This window comes from Neopelma chrysocephalum, unplaced genomic scaffold (assembly GCF_003984885.1).
Source record: "Neopelma chrysocephalum unplaced genomic scaffold, ASM398488v2 Primary Assembly neopelma1_23, whole genome shotgun sequence".
NCBI lineage: Eukaryota > Metazoa > Chordata > Aves > Passeriformes > Pipridae > Neopelma > Neopelma chrysocephalum.
The window spans coordinates 13,377,631-13,401,207 of record NW_020897691.1 but is presented as its reverse complement, the minus strand read 5'-3'; the positions used below and the strand labels follow the sequence as shown (position 1 = coordinate 13,401,207).

Here is a 23,577-nt window from a genome sequence, read left to right as displayed (position 1 = left end):
TTGCAGTTGACTCTTTGTGAATGAAAAATAGCTTGAAAAACTGCATTTTCCCTAGCAAAGGTTACTTCGGGCTATTTTGCCAGGACAGTTTTGTATTTCTTCCACCCAATACAAATCATGCCTGTGACTGGAACATGTCAGCAGACTTGGTGCAGGTACATGGAATTGAAAGTCCCCCCCAAAAAATGACTGCCTTCACTGACAACGGCCAAGTCAGCAAAGACATAGTTACAGAAATGCTGCACTTGCCTCTTTCAAAGGTCAGGAAGAAATGTGATGACTGCTCATCAAAATATCTGCAGAAAACAGCTGGAAGAAAAACATCAGTGCAACCAAAGGACATAGCTGTATGCCACAGACAACAGCCAGAACATTGTTCTTTGAGGTCTCACAGCAGGTAGCAAGGGAATGGATTTTTTTTTTTCAATAGCAGATTGTTTAGTCTGTCTTGAACCAGATACATTCTAACTGGTGCTGCCAACTGTCTCTGGGACCACTGCTGTGTCAGATGTTCCTTTTAGCCTCTGCTTCACTGGGAGCTTTTCACTTTTTGATGACCCTTAAGGAGGGAGTAAGAATCAGGGCATACTAGAGGGTGGCCATAGAGAAAGGGAAACTGGAATTTTATTGGTCTCTTCCTTAAAAATGCTGGGGATAGCAGGGAGAAAGGGATGCTCTTGTAAAAACATGTTCAAAAAAATCTCATAGAGGGAGTTTCTGCTCTCGTGTCGGAGGACAGTGATGCCTTTGGAAAGGCTCATCCCATCTGCTCTTTCAGAGGCCTGCAGTAGCAATTGCTATTGAGCAATCCATTTATAATGAATTCACATTCAGAAGAGTTGCAAATCTTTCGGAAGAACTGCCATGACCACAAATCCACCAGTGGCAGAAGTGCATATAAAGACGGACATTAAAAATCTCAAGTGTCATATGCAGACCATACTGGGTATCACTACAGCCACTGCGACTATAGTGTAGTTAGAGCAATTTAGAAAGCAGTCGGCTTTAGATGCGACAGAAATTTAATTCCTACTTAAGCTCTCAGATATTTCATGAAGAAAAAACAAAACTTTTTTGGGAAAAAAACACTTCGGGACATTTTTCACATCTAATTTTCAAAAGCTTGTATTACCAAGAGCCTTGCACCAACACTTCAAGTTTCTAAAAAGTTATCCCAACTTGCACTTAAGCCTCATGGATAGTACCACAAGAGGTGACATATGGTGTGAGTAAAGATTCATTTCATCACAAGAATGATGATGTACTTACAGGAAGGCTGAGAATGCCAGCCTGCTTTCAACAACCTCTGTGCCTCCATTGCATGTCATTGATTCAGCATCTGAGGGGCACCATAAATGTGTTAATACTAATTCCAGCAGTACATAATTGTGACCAAACAAGTCACAGCAGCCCTGCCTACTGCAGTGTAATGTGACTCTGCTCTTGCATAGGAAGGGAGTGCCGTGCAAGCTTCTGCAAATGCCATCTGGCTTCTGCATTACAACCACAGCAACAGCACTCATAATTCTCTGTAGAACATATATTAATAAATCCAGAAAGCTGAAAGTAGCTTGCAAGCCAGGACTGCTGTCATAATGCTGTTTCTCCTGGCAGCGAACTCTTTAGGAAGAACAGGATGGGTGTGTGGGGAACCATAAGAAGGAGAGATGAAGCAGGAGAGGAGGAGGGGAGCTTGTTAAAAAAAAAAAAAAAAAGAAAAAAAAAGAACTTGCTTAATAAGCACAGATTAAAATTTTAGAATTTGTGGTCACAGTCCACCAAATAAAATGTTAACTTTCTCCAGCACCAAAGCATCCTCCCATGTTGCATTACAAATTAAAAATTTCAGCACAGTAGACAACAAAATTTCACAGCAAGCTTCAAGCTAAAAAATACAGCAGAGCTGGGAGACCTGTAAGTTTGGGTTTGTTGAGAATTGCTATGATCAGTTTCTTTGAGATGAAATAAACACTGGAATATTCAGTCACAGGGGAGAGCCTGGAGCTTGCAGAGTCAGGGCTTGTATGATTCACAAAACTTTAGAATCACTGGTTTCAAAACTTCTGTCTTAATGATGTCAGGAAATACCTCAGAGTCCAGCATGTGTCCTAATCTTTACAGGCTACCAGCAACAGTTACAAGAGAAGCAGTCAAAAGAAGAGTGAAGACCAGATAACAGACTGGGAGCAAGAGAGGAGGAAGTGGCCTACACTGTGAAGAAACCGTATCACAAGTGCTTTTGGACTTGTGCAAAATTAGCATTACTCAGCTAATTTTGGAAGAGTCATGCTGGGATACTGAATAGTATCTGTCTCAAGCATATCCCTCCCCAGTAAACGAGGCTGGCAAACTGGCAACTACAGAGAAGGCTGATTTACATTAAAAAAGAGAACATACTAAAGTTTAAAAAACTACAGAATCAGGCTTTACAATCTGCTCTCCTGCCATGTGACCACAGTTTTAAGGTGTCTTAATTTGTAAATAAACTACTATATATTTTGTTGCATGCTCTGGTCTTGCAGGATACAGGAAGTTTGTATGGTGTAATATTATTTAAAAAAAAAAAGTAAAAAATAATACAGTACACAAAGCCAATCTAACAATGGTTACAAACATAAAATTGAGATTTCACTGCAAGTACTGAGAAATAGATGAAAACAATCTGATTTTTAACATTCTCACATCTCTTGCTCATCAGCACAATCACTGCAAAGTCAAGCCTCCTGCCTCTCAGCATTACTGTTACCAAACAACCTGGTAAGAGAAAGAGTAACTAGTTTGAATAAAAGAAGAGCAAATGAAAAAATGGGAAAATATACATATTCATTGGAAGCCATCAGGAGATCTTCCAATTTGACTAAGACAACATTCAACTAAATTTAATAGCAAACTGCTGAGCACTTGCTTTATGTCAACAGCAGAACAAGGTCACAGGCATCCTGAAATGTTCCCTAATACCCTTGACTTAGCAAAGCCCAAACTTTTCTTCATTTTCTTCATTTGTTTCAAACAAACAAACAAAAAAAACCCAAAACAAGACAAAAAACCCCAGAGGATGCCCACAATCAGAGAACACGCTCTAAAAGTCATCTTGTAGGACCCAAAACAGGGAAGAAAAGCAGTATTAGATTTCCATAAACAGGGGGCACATGAGGACATTAACAGCAACACAGGAAACCTAAGTTAAACATCAACTTGCCCTCTTTATTTATTGCGTAGTTTTCAAAGGCATACATAGCCTTTTTCAAAGGCATAAGTATATGCAACTGCCTATCATACCTTTTCCACTTTTGTCAGCAACTCACGTAAGCTGAAGTTCAGGCCCATCATCATTAAGTGTCCTCTGAAGCCTACATTTTCCTGGTACGTCCTCCAAGTCAGGTCTACAGCCTTCAAAAGTTTTCTCTCTTTTTCCACCTATATAGTCCCAAAATTCTCCAGGTGTTCCTGTGCGTGCCCCTCTCCTGGGCTGTGCTCCCCCAGGGACAGTTCACACAGCGCCATCGTCACAGTCTCCCTGTCCCTGTTACTTCTCACAGGCTGGGCACCTGAGAGTGAGCTGCTGACACTGGGTGATGCTCATTGCAGGGTCAACCTGACCCCATAGCACTGTGGGGATCTCCTCGTCTCCACACCTCCCCAGGACTGCCTCCAGCTCACCTCAGCAATGGCCTGCAGGATTCAAGTGCTTCTTGTAGGCCTCAGGCCCAATGTTTGGTCTCAGTGACCCCAAACAAGAGAATTTATAATCTTCTGTTATATGATGGGTGGAGAGGAGGAACAAGTCTTTCCATGTTGGTCCATTCAAGGGAAAAAAAATACAAAAGAAAAAAGAAAAATCCCCAGAGAAATTTCCATCTATAGAAAGCATCAAAAGTCAGCTTCTCAGAGAAATTAAAATGGGACGACACACTTCATCCTAGGAGACACAGCAGTGTGACCAGACTTGAGGCCATCTCTCCTCTCCCTGCCTTCCTTGTAGCCAGCCACCTACGGGCTGGTGCTGCTATGGCAGTAACCAGGCACCTCCAGCCCACTTCACCCAGGAGATGATGCACCACAGAAAGCCAAGGCCTATTAAAAGTCATCTAAAAAGTAGCTTCCTTTGTTTAGGGGAAAAAAAAAAAAAAAAAAAGTCCAGTAAAGGATTCTGCTGCAACCTCCAAAGCCTTCGTTGGGGATCTCCTCCTTTGGTCCCGTCTGCTCTGACAGCCGTGTGGTAATCTATCCCCAGCATTTGTTTATTATTGTAATCAGCATCCTCCCTTCCAGCAGCCCTGGTATTGCTCTGCAGCCAAGCACACTCCCCCTTCCTGGAGGCCTCCCCGCCAGAAAATCACCACCACCCCTGAGGCTGCAGAAACCCCAGACCAAAACCCCTCACTCGCCCCTTTTCCTTCTCCTTGAACAGAAAGGTGGCTATTTAGTCACTGAACAGGTTTTGGAGCTGTAAAAGCAACCAGCGCTATACAAAGCTACCACAGGCCCGTGGCCGCTCAGGAGGGCAGGGTCAGCGCAGGCAGATTGTTTTCATATGAGCCTGTGCTTGCCCGCAGGAAACCTGACACCCCATGGGTGGCTGTGAGGAAATCACTCCATTTCAAACCATTCCCACTGGAAACCCTGTGTGCATGTGAAAGCCTATATAAGCTACTATTAACGCCTTCCGTACAAGCACACATTACTCAACCACCAAAACCAGATTCAGTAATAATGCCAACAAGTCAGCCAAGGTATAATTAAAATCAAGCCAGTAACCCATCACTTGCAAACCCCATTACAACTATTTCTCCTATGAACACATTGGGCATCATATGTTGCTTTTACTTTCTTCTTACTTCATCCAACCATCACATGAAGTACCAATGAATTCACCAGTAGCAAAGCTGTCCTTAAAATTATTCTGAGCTAGTGGGTTATACCAATATAGACAGTATGGGTGAGGATTTTAAAAATAAACTATAGAGGGGAAAAAAATTAAAATATTGGCATTAGCAGGATTTTTCCTTGTTTTATTTGTACTTTGCCTCCTGTCTGTATGTTTTATGTGGGCACATTACACAAACTGCAGAAGTGCTTGCAAAATAAACTGAGGAAAGTTTTCCAAAGGTGACAGAACACAACCAGCTTTACAGTCCATATGACAGGTCAGCATAAACTGTCTGAATTTATTCCACTACTTCTGGAAGCAAAAAGCCCATTTATTATGTGACACTATCTCAAATCATGTTCACAAACTATTCTTTTCTAAATTAACCACTTACGGAAGGAAAAACAACACATTAGATTGAAAACGTGAAACCATTCTGTGAGAGATTTAACTACAATCACTATTTGAGAATCTCTTTTCTTCTCCTGCAAGAAAGACATAGTTCCTATTCCCATGCTCACTAAAGTTTTTTTCTGCTGCTCTTAGATTAAAAAAACCTTGCAAACCAGGAAGAAACAATCCTTAGATCCACTTCAGAGACGCTAGTCATATAAAATGAAAATGGGTGTCAGGTTGGATTATAGTGAAGCTTCATAACTCCAGGACTGAATCCAAATATACAACATTAATTTTATGTTTAGTCTCGGACTTCATACTTCAATAACTTGTTTCCCAATTTTCTGTTGTCATCAAAAAAATCATACATGCTAGATCTTTCAGTACTATTAGATGCAAATGAAATGCCCTCTGAGGTGGATATTTTATGGAACTATTTTACTGGAATTATTTGCGTAATCCATAAATATTTTATGAATTATTTGTATAATTCCATGAAAGGTTATCAAATATATATGTATATACACAATGTTAGAATGATGCTTCCAGTAAAACAGCTTTGAAAATTGTACCAAATAACTTTTTCAGTGGCCCTCTCACATTAAAGCACACTGCAGTATTTGAGAAATTCTAAATTTGTAGAAGAAAAATAAAGTAACTGAAATAAGCTCTATATCAACATATATTTACTATAGCTTCTACAAAGGTAGAAGTTCTGTAGACATGGCAATGTCTGATCATAAGCTCAGAAATACAATGCACATTTTAGGACAGCTTTACATTACTTATTACTATTAAAGTTTTGCTGTCATAATTTTCCACAAAAATAACTCTACGTTCACCATTGGCAATGGAAATGAAAATTTTATTATAAAAACTGCAGTTATTACACAGATGAAATATATGAATGCTAGACCCCAAAGAAATTCACATTCTGTGAGTGTAAGCCCTCATGCAAACCCATGATCTACAGTTGAAAACAAGTACATCATCCACTGTAATGAGGTATCCTTCCAAAGTGCTCTTGTAGATACTAAGATCCACAACTGGGAATTTAAGACACTGGAGAGCAATGTACTGCTGATGGATTCAAGGTACTGCTGCAGAAGATTATGTGCAGTGGAGCTTCTTGCTACTTTTGCTATTAGAGCAGTTTGGTGCATTTTCTTATGGAAATAAGAATGGATAAAAATAAAACAACCAGCTAACAGCATTTTATAGCCAATGGTAATGTCACTAATGGCAGCCTGCAAAATGCAAGGGCCATCCAAAGAAAAGCATTGCTATCAATGGTAGAAAAAGGATGATCAGCACAGCAGCCTGTGACACACAACTACAATCAGATTTGCTACAAACTGTTTTGAGGTGTGGGTTCTGAAGTGCACAGCCTGCAAATCCAGGCTTAAGAGCCCCATTATTTAGCAAGTCACTTAATGCAGAGATTATAAAAGCAATACAAGAATTTTACATCTAAACACTTAGCATTGTAAAGATTTAATTAAAAAAACTGCTTTTATCAAGTATAAATCCAGAAATAACTGAATGCTAAGCTACTGCAAACAAACCAGCAGAACCATTGAATCCAAAACTAGGTAAAGGAAAAAAAATTTATTCCATTGCTGCTGGAAGAAAACTCAGAAATGATCTTACACACACCTCTAAAGTTCAATTTCAGAAAACATAAAAGTCTTTCAGACTTCAGTGTGCAAAACAACATTAAGTATATATTCTATAAAGCATTTGCCGCACACTGGAGATGATGTGCAAAAAACACAATAAAACTGTCATACTAAACACAATTTGACTTTGCAATACAAACTACAGAAATGGGCAAATAATACTTTTTTCTAGAAAACATGGAAAAATAAACAGCAGCAAGAACCTTAAGAGTGAACGAAGCAGGTTATTTATACACAGAGCATACATACATCTTATGTGACTCACAACAACAAGTAATGACAACAAAAAGATAAAAAGAATAATGTTTCCTTGTGTGACTCATGTAAAGGGCTTAGAGGTCAATAGGTGGTTACAGCAAATCAATACATCCTGTTTCCACTCAAGACATGCAGTTTCAGGCAGGAACACACAAAATCAGCAGTTCAAAAGCACTGTGTTACTTTCACCTGCCTTGCAAAATATCTGGCATTGTTCTGATCGGACCAGGAGAGAGAGATGACTTCTCACTTCTACAGCAGGTCAGCATTTACAACACAGAGTTAACACACAGCTCCAGCAAGATCAGTCCTACACTGAGGCTCATTATCAACTGAACCCAACACCAAGGTTTCAACTAAGCAGCGACTCACTGATAACCTCTGCCAGAAGTCAAATCACTCAAGCAACATAGTACCACGAGGACCAGGAATTCATCAGGACAAATGAGTAAATCAAATTATTACAATAAAGAGCAATAAGCAGCAGGATAAGACAAAAGTAACTTAAATATGATTGCCAAAATTACCAATTAGGTATCTATTACACTGGCAATTGCAATGAAGATTATGAATTACATGAAAGGATCTGCAGAGTTCCTAGAGCTTAGAGCCAAGGCACTGCAACCATTTGATTTTGTTCTTTCTGTAAGACAATTGGTTTGCCTTGGAAAGGTAATTTTACAAGGATCAACCAGTCACATTCAATGGTCTGCCCTATACAATATCTGCAATATTCAATGACGGAGTTCTGCATTAGGTAAGCACAGATAGACTGTGGCCTTCCTCAAACAAATGAGACAAGACTTTAAATTTCAAGAATAAAATTTGTTAGAATTCCAGATGAGATAATGTAGTCTTGACAACAGGCAGTGCTGCACTGCCATGACAGATTAGTAGAACACTGGGTGGTTTGATGGCACGGCTTTCCCCCTCTTATTTTTAACTTGTTTGGACAAAACACAGCTTTCAGCTTTATGACTCAACCATGACTTTATAATGTTTTAGACCTGAATATAAGCTGTTGTCTTATTTGAACTTCCCAGAAGAAGCCAGCCCTAAATGAAGAACATTTCAAAGATACTCAGAATACAAAAAAATGAAAGAAGTATCTCATACTTGGAGTATACCTAAAAGAGATTAGATGTCAAAGGGAAGTATGCAGGAAAGTACTACCATGGCATCTAATTCATGTATAAGGAAATTTACTGAACCAGAGACCAAGATTTAAAATCCACTTATGGGACTGACCAAAACATGAAGGTTTTATTCCTGACCCTAACCGACAGTACAAGGGAGGCAGCACTGAGTATGGATGAAGTCTGGCTTTTATGCCAGACAGGAATTTCACTGTCAGGTGTAAATTTCTAATTAGTTCTGGTGACTAAATAAAATGTTGCTATTGATCAACAGTCTATAAAGACTTAACTGCTGAAGCCTCCTTCTAAGACTGTTAGCTGCCTTTCCTCCTCATTTTCCCTCTTCAGATATAAGATACTGATGCTTGCTTGCAATAATCACACTGGAAATTAGAAAGCCTCGAGGTCCCTCATGGTCTGTCTTAAATAGCATTTTTAACTCCGTTCTCTTTACACAGAAATGAAACAAACAAGTTATCTTAGATGAATGTATTAACATTTTTATTAAAAAGGGTGAAACTGAAAAGAAGGTGACTGTCTGGTGATTATATAACATGACAGACTCCCAAAAAGCAGCACATCCAAGGAAGAGATTCTATAGGCTGCTTTAACCCACACTCAGAGTAAATACCCAGTTTCCCAAGCTAAAAAAAAAAGGGCTTTCGATATTTCAACCCAACCTGAAAATGTTTTTCTTAAAATTTTCTTGACTGTAATGAAAACAGTTTTCTTGCTTTCTGACAGCTTAGTCCAATAAAAGCCTCATTCAATCCATGCATAATAAATGTATTTAAAGGAATTTTCTACAAGAGCATATTTATATATTTATTACTTATGGGGGTACCCATCCCTCGAGATACTAAAACTGATCAATGAAAAGCTGATTAATTTAGTAGTTTTCAGACAAGTACTCAATCCAGATAGAGAAAAGACCACGAAAAATATAATTACAGAGTTTATTATAAATAATTGACAGAGCACTAACTAACTAATTCTACAGCACTAACTCTTTATCTGTGGATTAAAATCTCATTCAAATAACATATGGCAGCCTCTTCCTACTTTACTTCTTAGCAATAGCATTAGACTCAAGTGTCTAATTCAGTGCCATTACAATTAGCCTGTGTAATTTATCATTTTGCCACACTCGAAGGTTAAGTACCTTTTGACTCAGTCTGCCCATATATTATTTTATCCTCTAACTTGTCTTACATTCTCAGTTAACTAAGTGGCCTTGTCTTGCAGGAAGAAGTATTACTTGGATCTAGCTGATTTTGAGGTTTTACAGGGGTTTTTCAAAAGCCACTGGGAATAGGACTCTCCCCATCCAATGAAAACTCTACTCTCAGCCATAAAAATATGCCTCAGCTGTAAGCTTTTCAACAATGAACTTTTAATTCTGTATTTGAATATTGGCTAGGACTTTGCTATATAAAAACAAGTGCATTTTTAATTTCTAGCATAACCATCAGAAAGATATAACCTGTATTTTAAAAGAATAAAAAATTACGTAATTGGTATTATTTGAAGTAAATTTTTGTCTATGAAGTGAGAATTCTTATAATATTTACCAAGAAATGTGCCTCTATATCAACTTTAATGCCACAGCGAAACAGCCATAAGAAAACTACTCTTCTGAATATAGCAAATGGACATCTACCAAGTAGTTCTATCAAACCACAGAAAGTCTATTTCTTATACAGGCAAGAAATACCGAAGTATAACACTGCAATTTACCAAAAAGGTGATGGTTTTGTTTGTTTTCAAAGTTCAGTAAAAAAGATCAATTAACCTGGGCTACAAGGATACTCCATTAACATTTATTTAAATCTTTTCATGATGTGGATACTGCATCAAAGCAGCAACCCACAATGCTTCTCCCACCAAACTGAACTTTTGCTGTTAGTGGAGAAAGAATAGTTATCTGATGGGGGACTTACTTTAAAGACCGTGTGACTTATACCATAGGACATCTAAATTAATTTTCAAACGACAGGAATAAGTCTTAAAAACTGGACATAAGATTAGGGTTTAAATGATGTAGTCCAGAAAGAGTATTCAGTCTTTTCACTAGCTGTGTAATGATCCCATGAGCCAACTCCATAGTTGGATAAATTAAACAAATAAATGATACTCCTTTTTATCACATATAGTGTGTAATGATAACACTGAAGCTGCCAGGTACTCCCAAGTCATTGCTTAGCAGCACCTTAAGGAATAACATAAGCAATTCAAAGTTTCAGGAAGCAATCCTCTAAAACGTAGCTGTGACTTTTCCTAAGGGCGGTGCTTCAAGTCAGCCATGTAAAGTATGTAAGAAGGGGAGAACACACCACAAAGACTGGAGAAAAGTGCAGAGAACTGAACTTCCATAACCTCTGCATCCAAGTCACACAGTGCTGTGGGTGTTTCAGGAAGCAGCAATCATTTGTTCATAGCAAGCACTTCTAAGAGGGAATGAAAGGGTAAGAAAACACTTTCCTTCCATGTACATGGCAAGTAAGGTAGAAGATTTAGTATGTGTTATAAAAATTACAGCAAATCCTTTCTCTGCTCAGCTGCCCATCCCCCAATACCTGGCAGGTGTTATGATTTCCAAGTTTGTAATTGCCTCCAGGCACCCATGCTCCACAGCATACTACTTCCCTACACCTACGACAGTCCTCCTACAAGAGTACAGCCCAGTATGTTCATACCTGCTGTTTTTCTCCCTTTTGAATTTTATCCTATTGAATATATTTGATACAGCTTTTCCCTTGAGTAAGCTCCCAGTGACTGCTCTGGCAGGTGACACCCATCACTGTCTTTACTACTTTGTCCTGGAAAGAATTTGGATGCAGTAGTAAGTTTGCGTAGCTATCAAGGATTACAAACAAATACAGTTACAAAATTAAGGAGAAAAATCCTAATTCCAAGCATTTTCAGCCAACTAACTTGATTGTATTCTATTTAGTTTCCTAGTATGTATTTATGTCTCCATTTACTATTTGATCCATTGTGCAGCTAGATGAATGCTCTCAATCATATTTATCTCAGAAGAATCCTCTTTCAAGATTAAGCCCTATAAAAAGGAAGCAACTCATCTGGTTATTATCAAATTCGATAAATGCTTCACTGACAAGGAAAATAGTTAAGATGAATTACATTAATCAAATTGCCATTAAGTGATTAGGAGACAAAATTCCTGCATCATCATGGGCCAGAAAATGAAATCACAGAAGACCTGTGATTAGGTAGAAAAGAGCTTTGCATCTTCTTGTGAACTCTATTCCATTCTTACTGCAAAAAGCTCTTTTGTAACAACAAAACCACCACATGTCCTCGTTCAAAACCACCGATGAAGCTAGATTTGACACAATAAATACAGTGCACACAGCAGCAACATTTGGCTCCAGAGAGAAAATGCACAAAATCACTATAGCACTTCAAATACTCTAACAGAACTTAAAGAGACTGTGTGAGAAATACACATTTCAAGGACATTCACACTTGACCTCTGGTCACAAAAGCTCATGAACATCACCTCATGAACATGAAGGTGATCTTAGAGCCTAAACATGCTCATAACACTCAATACATTTATATGTTCTAACTGGAAGACATACTGTGGTTCATTTGTTCTCTCTTCATTTTTTACTTATCTTCCCCAGCATCAGAATCTCAAAAGCAGAGTAGAAAGTTAAGGGAAGACAATCCTAATAATCAAAGTTCGTAAAGAATTCAAAGATTCATGAAACTGATAGGTTTATTAGCTTTAGAGTATATAGTCATAAATATGCATTATATGATTGACTTCGTGACTGTTGCTGACAACTAAGTGAATGCATTCCGATATTAATTGTTTGGTAGCACAAAGAGCTTTTAAAAATGTCATATAATGCAAGTAACATTTAATTTTACTTTTTTTTGAATGTAGCTAAGATGCAAGTAAACATGACCATTTTTTTATGTTGAAGGGCTATCAAGCAGATCTTCAACTATTTTGTGCTTCAGAAGGAGAAGGAAAATTAAAGGCTTTAGGGTTCATTGGTTTTCCTATGTCTGAACTTTTAAAATAATTGGAGTTTCATTAATTAGCTTCTCTATTTTATGCGATACCTAATTTTTACCTCTATCTCCACTGAACACATGAAAAGAACAATTTCTTACTTCTTTTTTTAACTGAATGAGTTAGTACTTAATAAATCAGTGTTAAAGGTAATATAAAAAGCCTTAAAAATCAAAGTTCTGATCAAGAACCACAAATACTCCAGGCTGTTAAGAGATGAAATCATTTTATTTTGTAGCCACAAAATTGGGAAGAATTATTCTCACATTCATTGGCTAGAACTCAAACACATAGAAGGAACACAATAGAGATATCCATGTGCAGGAGCGACACTATTGTTATCCATATATTCTTATATGCGCATGCAACAAGAAATTAATTAATCCTCCTTTAATTAGTGAGGCAAAACTGAAAAATTGTAATGTAACACCTCAGGTTAAAGAATAAAGTCCAACTTGTAGTGATCCTCTTAACAATGCCTTCGTTTCTGACTTTAAATAAGTTTCCAAGGCAGTTAGAAAACACTACAAAAAGTAGGGACAAGCCTCCTCTGAAGACCTTTAGAATTTAAGAACCATAAAAAAAAAGACTTACTGGAAGGCATTAAGGGAGCCAGTCAGTGCATGTTTTTTTTGCTGTTGGATTTTAAATCTTATCCCAACAGTAAAGCTCCCAACAATTATCTAAGGACTTCCAGAGGAATACCAAGTGTTCTTAAGTAACAGAATGATTGAGAGTAGTTTTTCACATAAAGCTGCTGATCCTTCTGGTATCTCCCACAGCAAGAAGTGTTTTCTACTGCAATGCCTGAATGACTGGCCTATCATTTTTTCTACACATAGACTGTTTTGGTCTCTTCTCTCCCTCTTTTTTTTTTTTAAATTCAGTCTGAAAATTATTCCCAGCATTTACCAGAGTAAGTAATTAATGTAAAGACTCAGTAAGAAGTACCCGTTTACACGCACCTTCCAAATCCACGGCATACAGCTCCTATCTTGTGTCTTTAAAGGTTGCAATATGAGATTGCTAGTAGTAAATTTGTGTTTGCTTATTCAACTGTCAAACTAGCAAAAAATGCTTTTTTGTTTAGTTGTTTGGGTTTTTTTATTATGCATCTGTTTTTACCTTTCAGTGTACTGTTCAGGCCCTCAGCTTCTTTTTCTTTTAAGTGGTATAGGAAGGAAAGACAAAAAGGTGCTTGGCTAAACTCCATGAGATAACTCTGAGCTCATCAGGGTCAGATGAACATGACAAAAAGTACAGTCTGCCTTAAAGCCTGGTTTATAATCATATTTTCTATTTGATAACTTATTTCAATAATCACAGTTCATTTACCAGACTCATTTTCTGGCTAAAGGCTACTCAGTACAAAACCTGGAAAAGCAGATAGATGCCAAAGATAAGTTTGGGGCATCTGTTGATTTCATCTTTGGCATCTGTAGCACTTCTGAAGTCTGCCATCCCATTCCCCAAATACATATTAAAAAGAGGAGAAAGTGTCCCCTAGGTGTGTTGCCAGGACCAGCTGTGTTCCAGGAATCCCAAACCAGTTGCAGGATGAAGGAGTAGAACTAGCATGAACATTCGCAATTTGCTCTCAAATTCAACAGGCTGTTGGCAGTAATTTATGTTTCAACAGAGACACCTACAGAATGCTCAAAAACTGGAGCAAATCTGTTTAATTCAAAAGAGAGAAGGAACAGAGGGATCAGGAAAGCCTTAATTATCCTTTTGTATACGCTCAAAACCAAAGCAAAGAGCAAAGGTCAAAATGGGCTGTGCTACCACCTCTGCCAGCCCTAAGACCAGTCCCCATATACAGCATGTTGATGCCTGGAACAAGTGCTGCTGCTGTGCTCTCATGAGGTACTGTCACCCCTCAGTATGAGGTAAGTCAAGCTCAGAAGACTTGGTGCTCGGGGGAACAGACACATGTGCAAGACAGGAGGCTGCTGAGGGCTGCCAGCACACTCAGGCAGAGAGACTCAGAACTCACTGCTGGGTTTTCCAGTGCTGCAAGCACGCTTTTCTTTCCAAATACCCCATCTGACTAAAGATATTATGCACTGAACTATGTTCCTCACAGAAGTTTTTTTATCTTTTTGCATTCTGTGTCATTTTGTTAACTAAGAGGCTCACCGAGATCTTATCAGTGGCCCGTTGACAAAAGTGAAGAGCATTTACAATTGAAATTATGATACAATATTTCCTCTAGAAATAAAATGTAAGCCGCATTATCCATAACTGCAGCTTTTGCTCTGGTTTGAACATGAAGCTTATTTAAATACAATGTGCCTAAGGCTTCTCTAGACCTGTTTTATTAGTAGCTACTATAGAAGAAACAAATAGGTTTTCAAATTTATTCAGACAGAGCTTTCATTGTTTAATATTAGTCAGAAATTCCACTTCCACTGAATTATTGAATGCTTTTATTCTCATTTAACTCTCATTTAAAGTCAAGGACTCCACCTACTTTTCAGAAGCACCCAAATTTGTGCTGGAGGAAGGAAGTTGAAGATTTGCACATAAAAGCAAAGAATGAAGTTTACAGTCAGCTTCACAAACACTGGGTCACCTTACAGCATTTACAACTCAGCCCATTTTGGTTTTTCAATTAGGTAGTAACTTCGTGAAGGGAGATTTTGAGTTTGCTTTGTTTTTTTAATGGAGCTTCACAAAAAAAATGGCTGGCACTGAAAAAGTGTGGTCAGCATACAAGAAAATTTCTGGAAAAGAATTTAAAAAATATCCACATTCATTCATATAAAGTTTTTTTTAAAAAGTTGTAACTCTGAAAACTTAAAAGATTAGTGCTTCCTGAGGATTCGGATAATAACTGTTTAATTGTAGGTTTGAGACACAAAAAATAGACCTGACAGTTATGTTGCTGAAGAAATACGCCAGTTCATTATACGTGTGTTAATATTTGATTGATGTTGGATCCATGTAGGATCAAATCCTGTTGGTCTTTCCGCATGTTTTAAGTCCCAACGAGGAGAGAAGGGGGACAGGAAGCATACATTAAAAAAATAGAACAAGAATTTCTATTAAGTTGTGAGGTTGGGAGAATCCACTGCATATTCATGTTTGTGTGGAATAAATAAATACTAAAATGGACTTTTTACATAGGACCAGCACAGAAGAGCAAGACAATGCACTAGTAAGACATGGCAGTTGAACACACCCACTTCAAACACACTGATCCAAACAGCTGTGAAGGGCAGAGGCACTTGCCCCTAGCATTTCCCCCACCTGTGGAACACAGTTGGATGAAGGCTAAGAACTGAATTGTACAGAGCAATACACATTCCCAGAACAGGTCTCTTCTGTTGCTAATTTCCACTTGAGAAGTTTGTGCCAAATAAGCCATTTAGTGATAACGTGAAAAAGGTTCAAGATGGTAAAAGGTGTAAAATATGCAAAAGGAACCACAAAGGAGAAAATAAAAAGCAAAGAAACAAACAACAAACAAAAAACAAAACCGAAAAACCAAACAAATGAAAAAAAACCCACAAAGCCTATTCAGATGAAAAGCCTCATGTCTTCGGTATATTTAGTAAAATCAAGCTATAAAATTTTCAGGGCAGAAAGTCACAGGCAAATATGCAAGGTGCATCTCTCTCTAAATCCCTTCTTCATTGCATTTTGCTTGTCTTGCAAATGCACTTTGTTAAATGGAAGTGACTTGTCCAACATATTGAGCTATATTACTATTCTAGGGCTACTTTAAGAAAAATAGCAGCAAAAAACCCTCAAATTGACTGTATGTTTACTAATGCAAGATGAAAACTCGACCTTTCACGCTTAACCATTGTTTCCTTGAAAAGCAAACAAAGGATATTCAGACATACCAGCCCTGAATGGGTTCTTCGGGTTGCTGGCATTTCCCATAGGTGCTAACTGTCATCACAGACCAACTTCCGAACTACTCTGAGACTCCTTAATAAATACCAAGAAATAAACAATATCTACATGTTTGTGCATACATTCTGTGCTTCTTCCCTCTGTGCTTCTCATCCATACATTATAAGAGGGTATGCAAAGAGAAAGCATATTTGTAATAGAGCAGATTTGTTAAAATACAACCATGGATCACCCGTCAAGGGTGCCAAGTACTTGCACCAACCCTTGAGACTGTGGAACTTAAAGGTAATATGCATCTCAGAAAGCCTAGTGTTTATATAACTAAAGCTAAAGCAAACATGAGTGTAATCCTGCCTGCAAAGCAATGAAGCCCCTCAGAGAATGATATTCTATAGATCCAAAAAGTCACTGTAAATGACAAATGCTTCTTTTTATTGTGTCAGACACTTCCAAAACCAAAGAATCCTTGACTATTATTACTGCAACTTAACACCTCCTAAAGGAAGCTCTCATCTGTAATGGGCTGTGTATTTTTTTCCAGTACTTGATAAAAGCCATATTTTCTGATCTCACATCTCCCTTGGGGAGTGAGCATTGTGGTGTCTCTGGTCATCTCAGTTTAAGGAACAGATGAATTTGAAACTGAATGAAGTAGTTCTGAGCTCATATCAGGGTCCTACTGAAATTATGACAACATAGAGTTCAAGCCCTGCTACATAGAAAAAGTAATCAGCACCATAGTCAGTCATCTTTAAATATTTCTAACTTCAAGTAGTACATACGCCACACTGTTAGACATGATCACAAATTCTCTTTTGTTCAGAGCTACATTATATGCTGAGAGTTGGTGAACTGCAGATTTCCTGTACAACATTCATGAAATAAGATACACAACAGAAAAACATCTTTAAGACAGACCTTTTGCCTATAATGCTTAAAATGTACATCGAACTTCTACAGAGTAGCAAAAAAAAGGATCAATGACGAAAATACAAAAACCAGGCACTTCTTAGAAGGGGGACTCAGGAAGGACAATGTATTTAAAATGTTTAACTTTAAAATCCACATACTTCCGGAGAGATGGAGCTATCCTTACAGAGGACCTGGAAATAACAGACATCATTCAAAAGCAGTGAATTTTTAAAAAGTTTTCTTTCTATGACTGTCTACTGTCTGTCTAGAACAGCAGAAAAGAGAGCAGCATTAGCAATTTGGCCTAAGGTCTTCAGGGACAGAGGCTCTGCCCTACTTTGACAATAGGAGTTGCTGAGGCAAATTAGGTCTCTGACAGAGATAAAATGAAGTTCCACTGTTGGCACAAAAGAGTTCCCATTGATTTTGGCCTCTTTCAGCTGATGTAAATAATCAAGTAACCATAAATTTGGCAAGGAATAATTGCTGCCTTGTCCGTTACACAGTGTACTCAAAAAGGCATTTAAAATCACCTTGAGCAGAGGGAAAAGGAGAAAGGAAAGCTGAGCTCGAACAGTTCTTCTCCTTCATTAAGCTCTATTCTACAATGAATGTCACCTGCAACAACACAATCATCTTTCAGTGAAAGTGGAAAAAGAGTTTGGTGGTCTAAGCAGTAGGTTTGAAATCCCATGCTCTGAGAGGGTCAACGGGCTCTTAATTCTGCCAAAAAAAATGAACTTATGAAGTTTAATTTAACCTGCAGACAAGCTCATTTGAAGCAAAGTGATCTGTGAGCCATGGACCAGTGATGCATGGCTCCTGATAAATTTTTCTCAAGTTAAACTTCCACATGGCTTCCCTTAGCCCTAATGGAGTCCAGCTCATGCTCTTGCAGCCTTGACACAAGACTGAGTTTTCTTTAACCTCTTGAGCTGTATGAACAGGACTTTTTCCAGCAGTCATCTCCACTTCAGCCAGAACTGCCAGTACTCCAGTTACATTAATTACAGCATCCTAACAGGACTCTTCTTAATGTGACACAGTTGTTACATGCTAAGGCAGCAAACACCTTTCTCCTAAGCGATATGCCACAGGCACTCCCCAAGCCCAAAAGCACTTGCTATTCAATTTGCGCTAACATCCATACGTGGGTGGTGTAGCAATTAGATACATCTTCTCTGGACAGAGACTCTCACTACCACCACACAGAAATGATTTTGGCTTCAGAACACGTGGATAATCTCTTGCCTGTTACAAAATTCTTCCAGCTTCTGAAAAGTTGACAAAGTGCCCTTACGTGAAATGTAGGTATTACCTTCCTAATTCATGGTAACAAGCATCAGAAAGGCATATCCCAAATAAAGGGAGTACAACAATTACCTTTGTTATTTCAGGAACCTACAGACTTGAAATCATCTTTTCTTCAACCAAATCTGGTATCTCAAGTTTTGTACAAGATAAACCAGTATTTAAACTTATATAGAGTATAGAACAGTTGCTGCAAAAATAGTTGGAAATCAACACTTGCATTTCCTACAGCTGAGTCTAAGCACAAGGATTCCTAGCAAAACTGCACAGGTCAGTGTCTCATTAAGGGGCTACATTTATTAAACAAAAATCATTACACCCCCTCTTATTTTTTTTAAGTAACTGTTTTGGTGATCTCAGTGCAGGTTTAAAGCTTTTTTCTTTCCTCATTAAGTACATCATTTTGCTAAGGAACAAAGTAGCAAGTTAAGTGCTCACACTTGAAATCATATTGGAATTGTTGCTACTTAATATAACAGTATTGGTGAAACTTCCAAAGGAAATGAAGGGAGAACCAGAATCTTTTTTAGGGGAGGGGGAGTGCGGAAAAGGACCAGCATTATTTTATGAAGCACATTAGGCACATTTAGGAATGTTGAGTGACTTTAGAGGATTTTATGTCCCTTTTAGCTGTTGCCTCCTAATATCTTCTAAAAGAACAAAAAAAAGTGGAGAAAAGCTGTACTGATCACAGAAGAGCTCAAGTAGTAATAATAAAAAAAAGCACTTCCAGTTGTCAGGAAAAGAAAAACAGTGTTTATACCAGCCTTTATGCTAGAAAGCAATAATGCCTGAAAAACATATACAATGGCATCTGTGGATAGAAGAATTACTACGATTGCTCCTTTTATTAAGGAGATGAGGGAATAAGATGCTCATGAAGGCTCAGGTACCAAATTTAGGTTTATTTGCAAAGTCTTCGGTATGTCTGAAGAGGCTGCTGTTATAGTAGAAGACTTATAAAAGAAAGCAAAATAAGTCCAAAAGACTTTTGTAATATCAAGAACAAAGGACTGGACTCCAAGGGAAGAGATCAGCAAAACCTTCCAAACAAGAATGTAATTTACTAAAATGTATACATTTCAACAATGACATTCTGGAAAAAAAGACATAAAACAGAAACTTCGTATCTTGACCCTTTGAAAACAGAAAATTTTGAAGAGTTTTTAGCTATATCCTCTTCCATTTAATTTTGATACTTTTCCAAGTATTGCATGACATTGTACTGACTATTAATCTGCTAAAAGTCAATATCCACTGAACACACATGACCCTTTTGACAGTTGCTTTTTTTTTTTTTTCTTCCAGGACATAAAAGATGGTTATGCTGATATGCAGCTGTTCTGCAACAACGAAAATAAAACATCCAAACATCACACCATGCTGTATAATCTCTATCAATGAACACCATGTTTCCCATGTTACCATATGCTGATGTTGTAAAAGCCTAGATAAGCACCTGGCCTTGTTTAAAACACCACTAGCAGTTTTTAATTTTTATTTTTTAATGGTTCTCAAAATATCCACTAGCAAAAAACCCATGGGAACAAGAAATCCTTCAAAAATGCATGAAAATTACAAAATTTGTAGTGCTTTCTAAGTGAAAGCCCATGCAGACCAAGGCATGAACACACTCCACAGTATGGCAGCTTTAATAAAAATGTGGAATCTATGTGGAAAAAACTGTTGAAACAAATACAACAAGAAAATTATCATTTATGACTGCATTACAGGAACTGAGATATTATTGGAATATTGATGGAATACTGAGATACTGAAGAACTGATGACTAAAGTAGGTACACTGAACCCCCAAAAAATACAACTCAGTGTTTTTTAAGGTATCAAAAGTGACTACACAACACAAGGACTGGCAAAACAGATCAAGTCCACCCTCAGTTAGATAATAAAGCACCAAAACTTAGCTGGCAGACCTTCAGCCTATAAACAAAATCATTGTAGTGATAGCACCTATGCTAGTCTCCATAAAAAGAGTGACGGAACAACCTCTGTTGGGCATTGTCTGCAGGCTAACTTGACTGACTGACTTTCAGCATTTCAAATTGAAAGCTAATTTATGTTGACAAGTACATCAATCTACCAAATATCTGTAGTGAATCAAAGGCAGAAACCAATGACAATATTGACGTGACTAGCACAAGTTCTGAGGATTCATATACATGCAATTTTCTTAAATATGCAAAATATCAAGTAATTACTGCTATTTTTAAATAAACATTTTCAATCTATTGTAACAACATACAGATGCTGAAGAAAATTAAATGGATAGTTCTTACAAAGTCCTTTATACATTTCAAATTCTACATCTCAAAAACTTATTTGAGGTTAAATTACCATTTTGTTTATGCAAAATCCTTTCAATCACTCCTGAAACTGCCAGTACTGTTTTCACTATTCATGTCTCTGCTTAAAGGTACCTTATTATAGCTGAAGGTAATCCTGCTGATAATTAACAGCCTAACCAGATTGATCTACATTTAAGTATTTTTATAGTTTTTTAACCTATTATGCATAGTTCAATTAATCTTACTTAAAAACTGCAATTGAAATCAGTGCAGTTTTCCAGACAGATAATGGAAAATATTATGAAATCATTTTGTTGAAGGAGCTAAGGTTGAACTTCTAACCTTCAAAACTACTGTGTCCCTATCAAGTACTTATGCTTATTTTGGGAAACAGAATAATTGAATATATGATGCAGAAACTGAGATCAGCTCTACCATAACTGTACTCTACTACTCTAAAAGGAAATAAAATATCATTTAAGACACACTAACAGTCAATGGGAAGCACATGTACTCACATGGGGTAGCATCAGTAGTTGATACAAGTGGTCACTGAAATATATACTTGATATTATAAGACCTCATAAGTATTTCTCTTTGAACATCTCCAGATTATTTTCTTCTATTTAAAAATACTAAGAATCATTACTGCATTTGTGCACATTTTAGTATAGTCACAATAGATCTTTATTGGTCCTATTGAAAAGTAATTACACTTGCAGAAAAGATGCATTTTGAATAAACAATTCTTCATCGCTATAACTTGCTTGATACCTTACTTTATAAACCTCAAATAGAGGACACTCCTAATCTAAAAAGGTTGCACAACGGTGTAATCCAACACTTAAAAACTGTGTTGGAGTTAATCATGTCAAACAGGTGTGGGGTTTTTGTAAACTACCTCACATCTTGATACCATTTTCATCAGTCTTTCCTTGTTTAGATTATTACTGACTTGAGTTATGGTCTTGTACCAGTACAGAAGCAGGAACCTTCAGAACTGCTGGTGAACTCACAGTTCAAATGAGTAAGAGTTGGTTGTTTGAGGTGCTTTTTCATATGTTTATATTGGGAAAGGAGTCTTCCCTTCTCCTCCACAGCCTCTTCTGTGTAACAACTGCTTTTCTATTTTTGGCAAGTGTAGCACTTGCATCTGCATATACTAAAGTTTCATAACAAATGAAAGAAAGAAATGAAAGGATACAAAATGTGCCTCCTAAATTACTTGCAGCAGAGACTTCACGATGTTTATAGCTCTCCCCCCAGAGCACCAGTTAATGAGACTATTTTCAGTAACACATAGAATTCTAATAAATCACATAGAGGTACCTGCACCTATTAGGCTCATGCCAGTAACATGCTGAATACAAGAAGACTGCAATTTTAGGTTGTCTTATTAATAGAAGCTCCCCATTTGATCTTTCCTTTAGTGAAGTTATCGAGAAAAAATCTATTTTGAAATTCATATAATTTAAAGTATTCACTAGGGATGCTAAAAAAAAACAAATTAAGCATTGCACTTTACTGCAGAAAGTATATAATTTGTATTAATCTCCTTCTTCCCCCAAGAGTGTCACCACACTTTCTTAGGTGTCCTTATCTGTGCATTTGGATAAACCTGTTTTGGATCAACTATACCTTATAACACAGTTTAAATTTTCTCATCCTGAGATATGCAAAAATTTCCTTTCAACACTTAAATTGTTAAAACATACCCAATCCAATTCCATTCATTTAATCGTAAAGAAATGTCCTGTCTGAAGTAGCCACCAATTCCCATCATTTCTAATGGAGAAGGAAGGACAAAGGCTGACTCATGCTATCAGAAAGCACAGATGAGGGGTTAATCCCATGAGAGACTGGAAAAATGCCTTTCTTATAGTGATCACTTTGAGCAGCCTCCAGCAAACATTCCCCTCTGAGAAAACAGAAGCAGTTGCCAGATACACTGGAATAGTTCTTAGTGGAAATCTCTGCAGAAATTCTCTAGAGTAAAAAATGACTGGAAGAGTATGAGAAACAATAAACCTAATTAAAAAAAACCCCTTTCAATTACAGTAAACACAAGTATACTTTAAGTAACTGTATTAGTCTATCAAAATTATTTTGAATAAAATAAAAGCCATGCCAGATGCTATATTTGACTTGCTTTTCAAATATTTACTTCCCAACTTGAAGTATTAACTGAAGACACAGGCTTTCAAACTCTAAAACAACATGAAAATGTGTATTTTGGGGAGAAGAAATTTTATAACTATCTTAAGCAAAAAGTTCAAATTGAGATCTACTGTGGTATGCAAATAAAAATGTAATTACGAATGTACTTACTAGAAGCAGCTCCATTTTATGGGATTTTTTAAGGTACTGTAGTATTTTCTTCAGTCTTGCATTTACCAGTCTTACTTTTTGGAAATGAAAATTGGAAAATATTAATCTCTAAAACATTAATATATTACAATAAAAAAATAAGGAATTATTTACACAAACTTCAAAATGTTTTCCAATTTGTTCCAGTGGTGGGCAAAGTTTTGGTCTTTTTAGTATAGTGAAGATAGTGTAAGTCAGACAGCACATCAAATCTGAGCTTAATTTGAGGATTAAGCAAGTGAGAGAAAGTTCAGGAATTGTGCTGTCCTGGTAACAGAACAGGTATTGACAGAGGGACAGAGATGATTAAGTGGCACGTACAAATTAGTGCACTTCAGCTTTGAATTACTAATGAAATCAGAAACATCTGCCTCTCTTACCAGCTTATGCTTAAGTCTTTCCTTTTTTTAAGTCTCAATTGCCTCAACATA

At 37.3% G+C, this 23,577-nt stretch overlaps 1 protein-coding gene across 8 annotated transcripts in view; it reads right to left on the bottom strand.

Annotated features, from left to right (window-relative positions):
- Positions 1-23,577, bottom strand: part of UTRN (utrophin) — a 380,224-nt gene that overhangs the window by 137,848 nt on the left and 218,799 nt on the right. The window contains exon 1 of one of the 8 annotated variants that reach the window (XM_027687342.1): positions 4,161-4,290. The exons of 5 other annotated variants lie outside the window; for them this stretch is intronic. Coding sequence is in view for 1 of the 3 variants with exons in the window: in XM_027687333.1 (XP_027543134.1) it covers positions 3,280-3,333 (54 nt within the window). In the remaining 2 variants the exon portion in view is untranslated. Of the gene's footprint in view, positions 1-3,279; positions 3,519-3,660; positions 4,050-4,160; positions 4,291-23,577 lie in introns of those variants that run through there. 2 more of the 8 variants (XM_027687352.1, XM_027687333.1) reach the window with 2 other exon arrangements.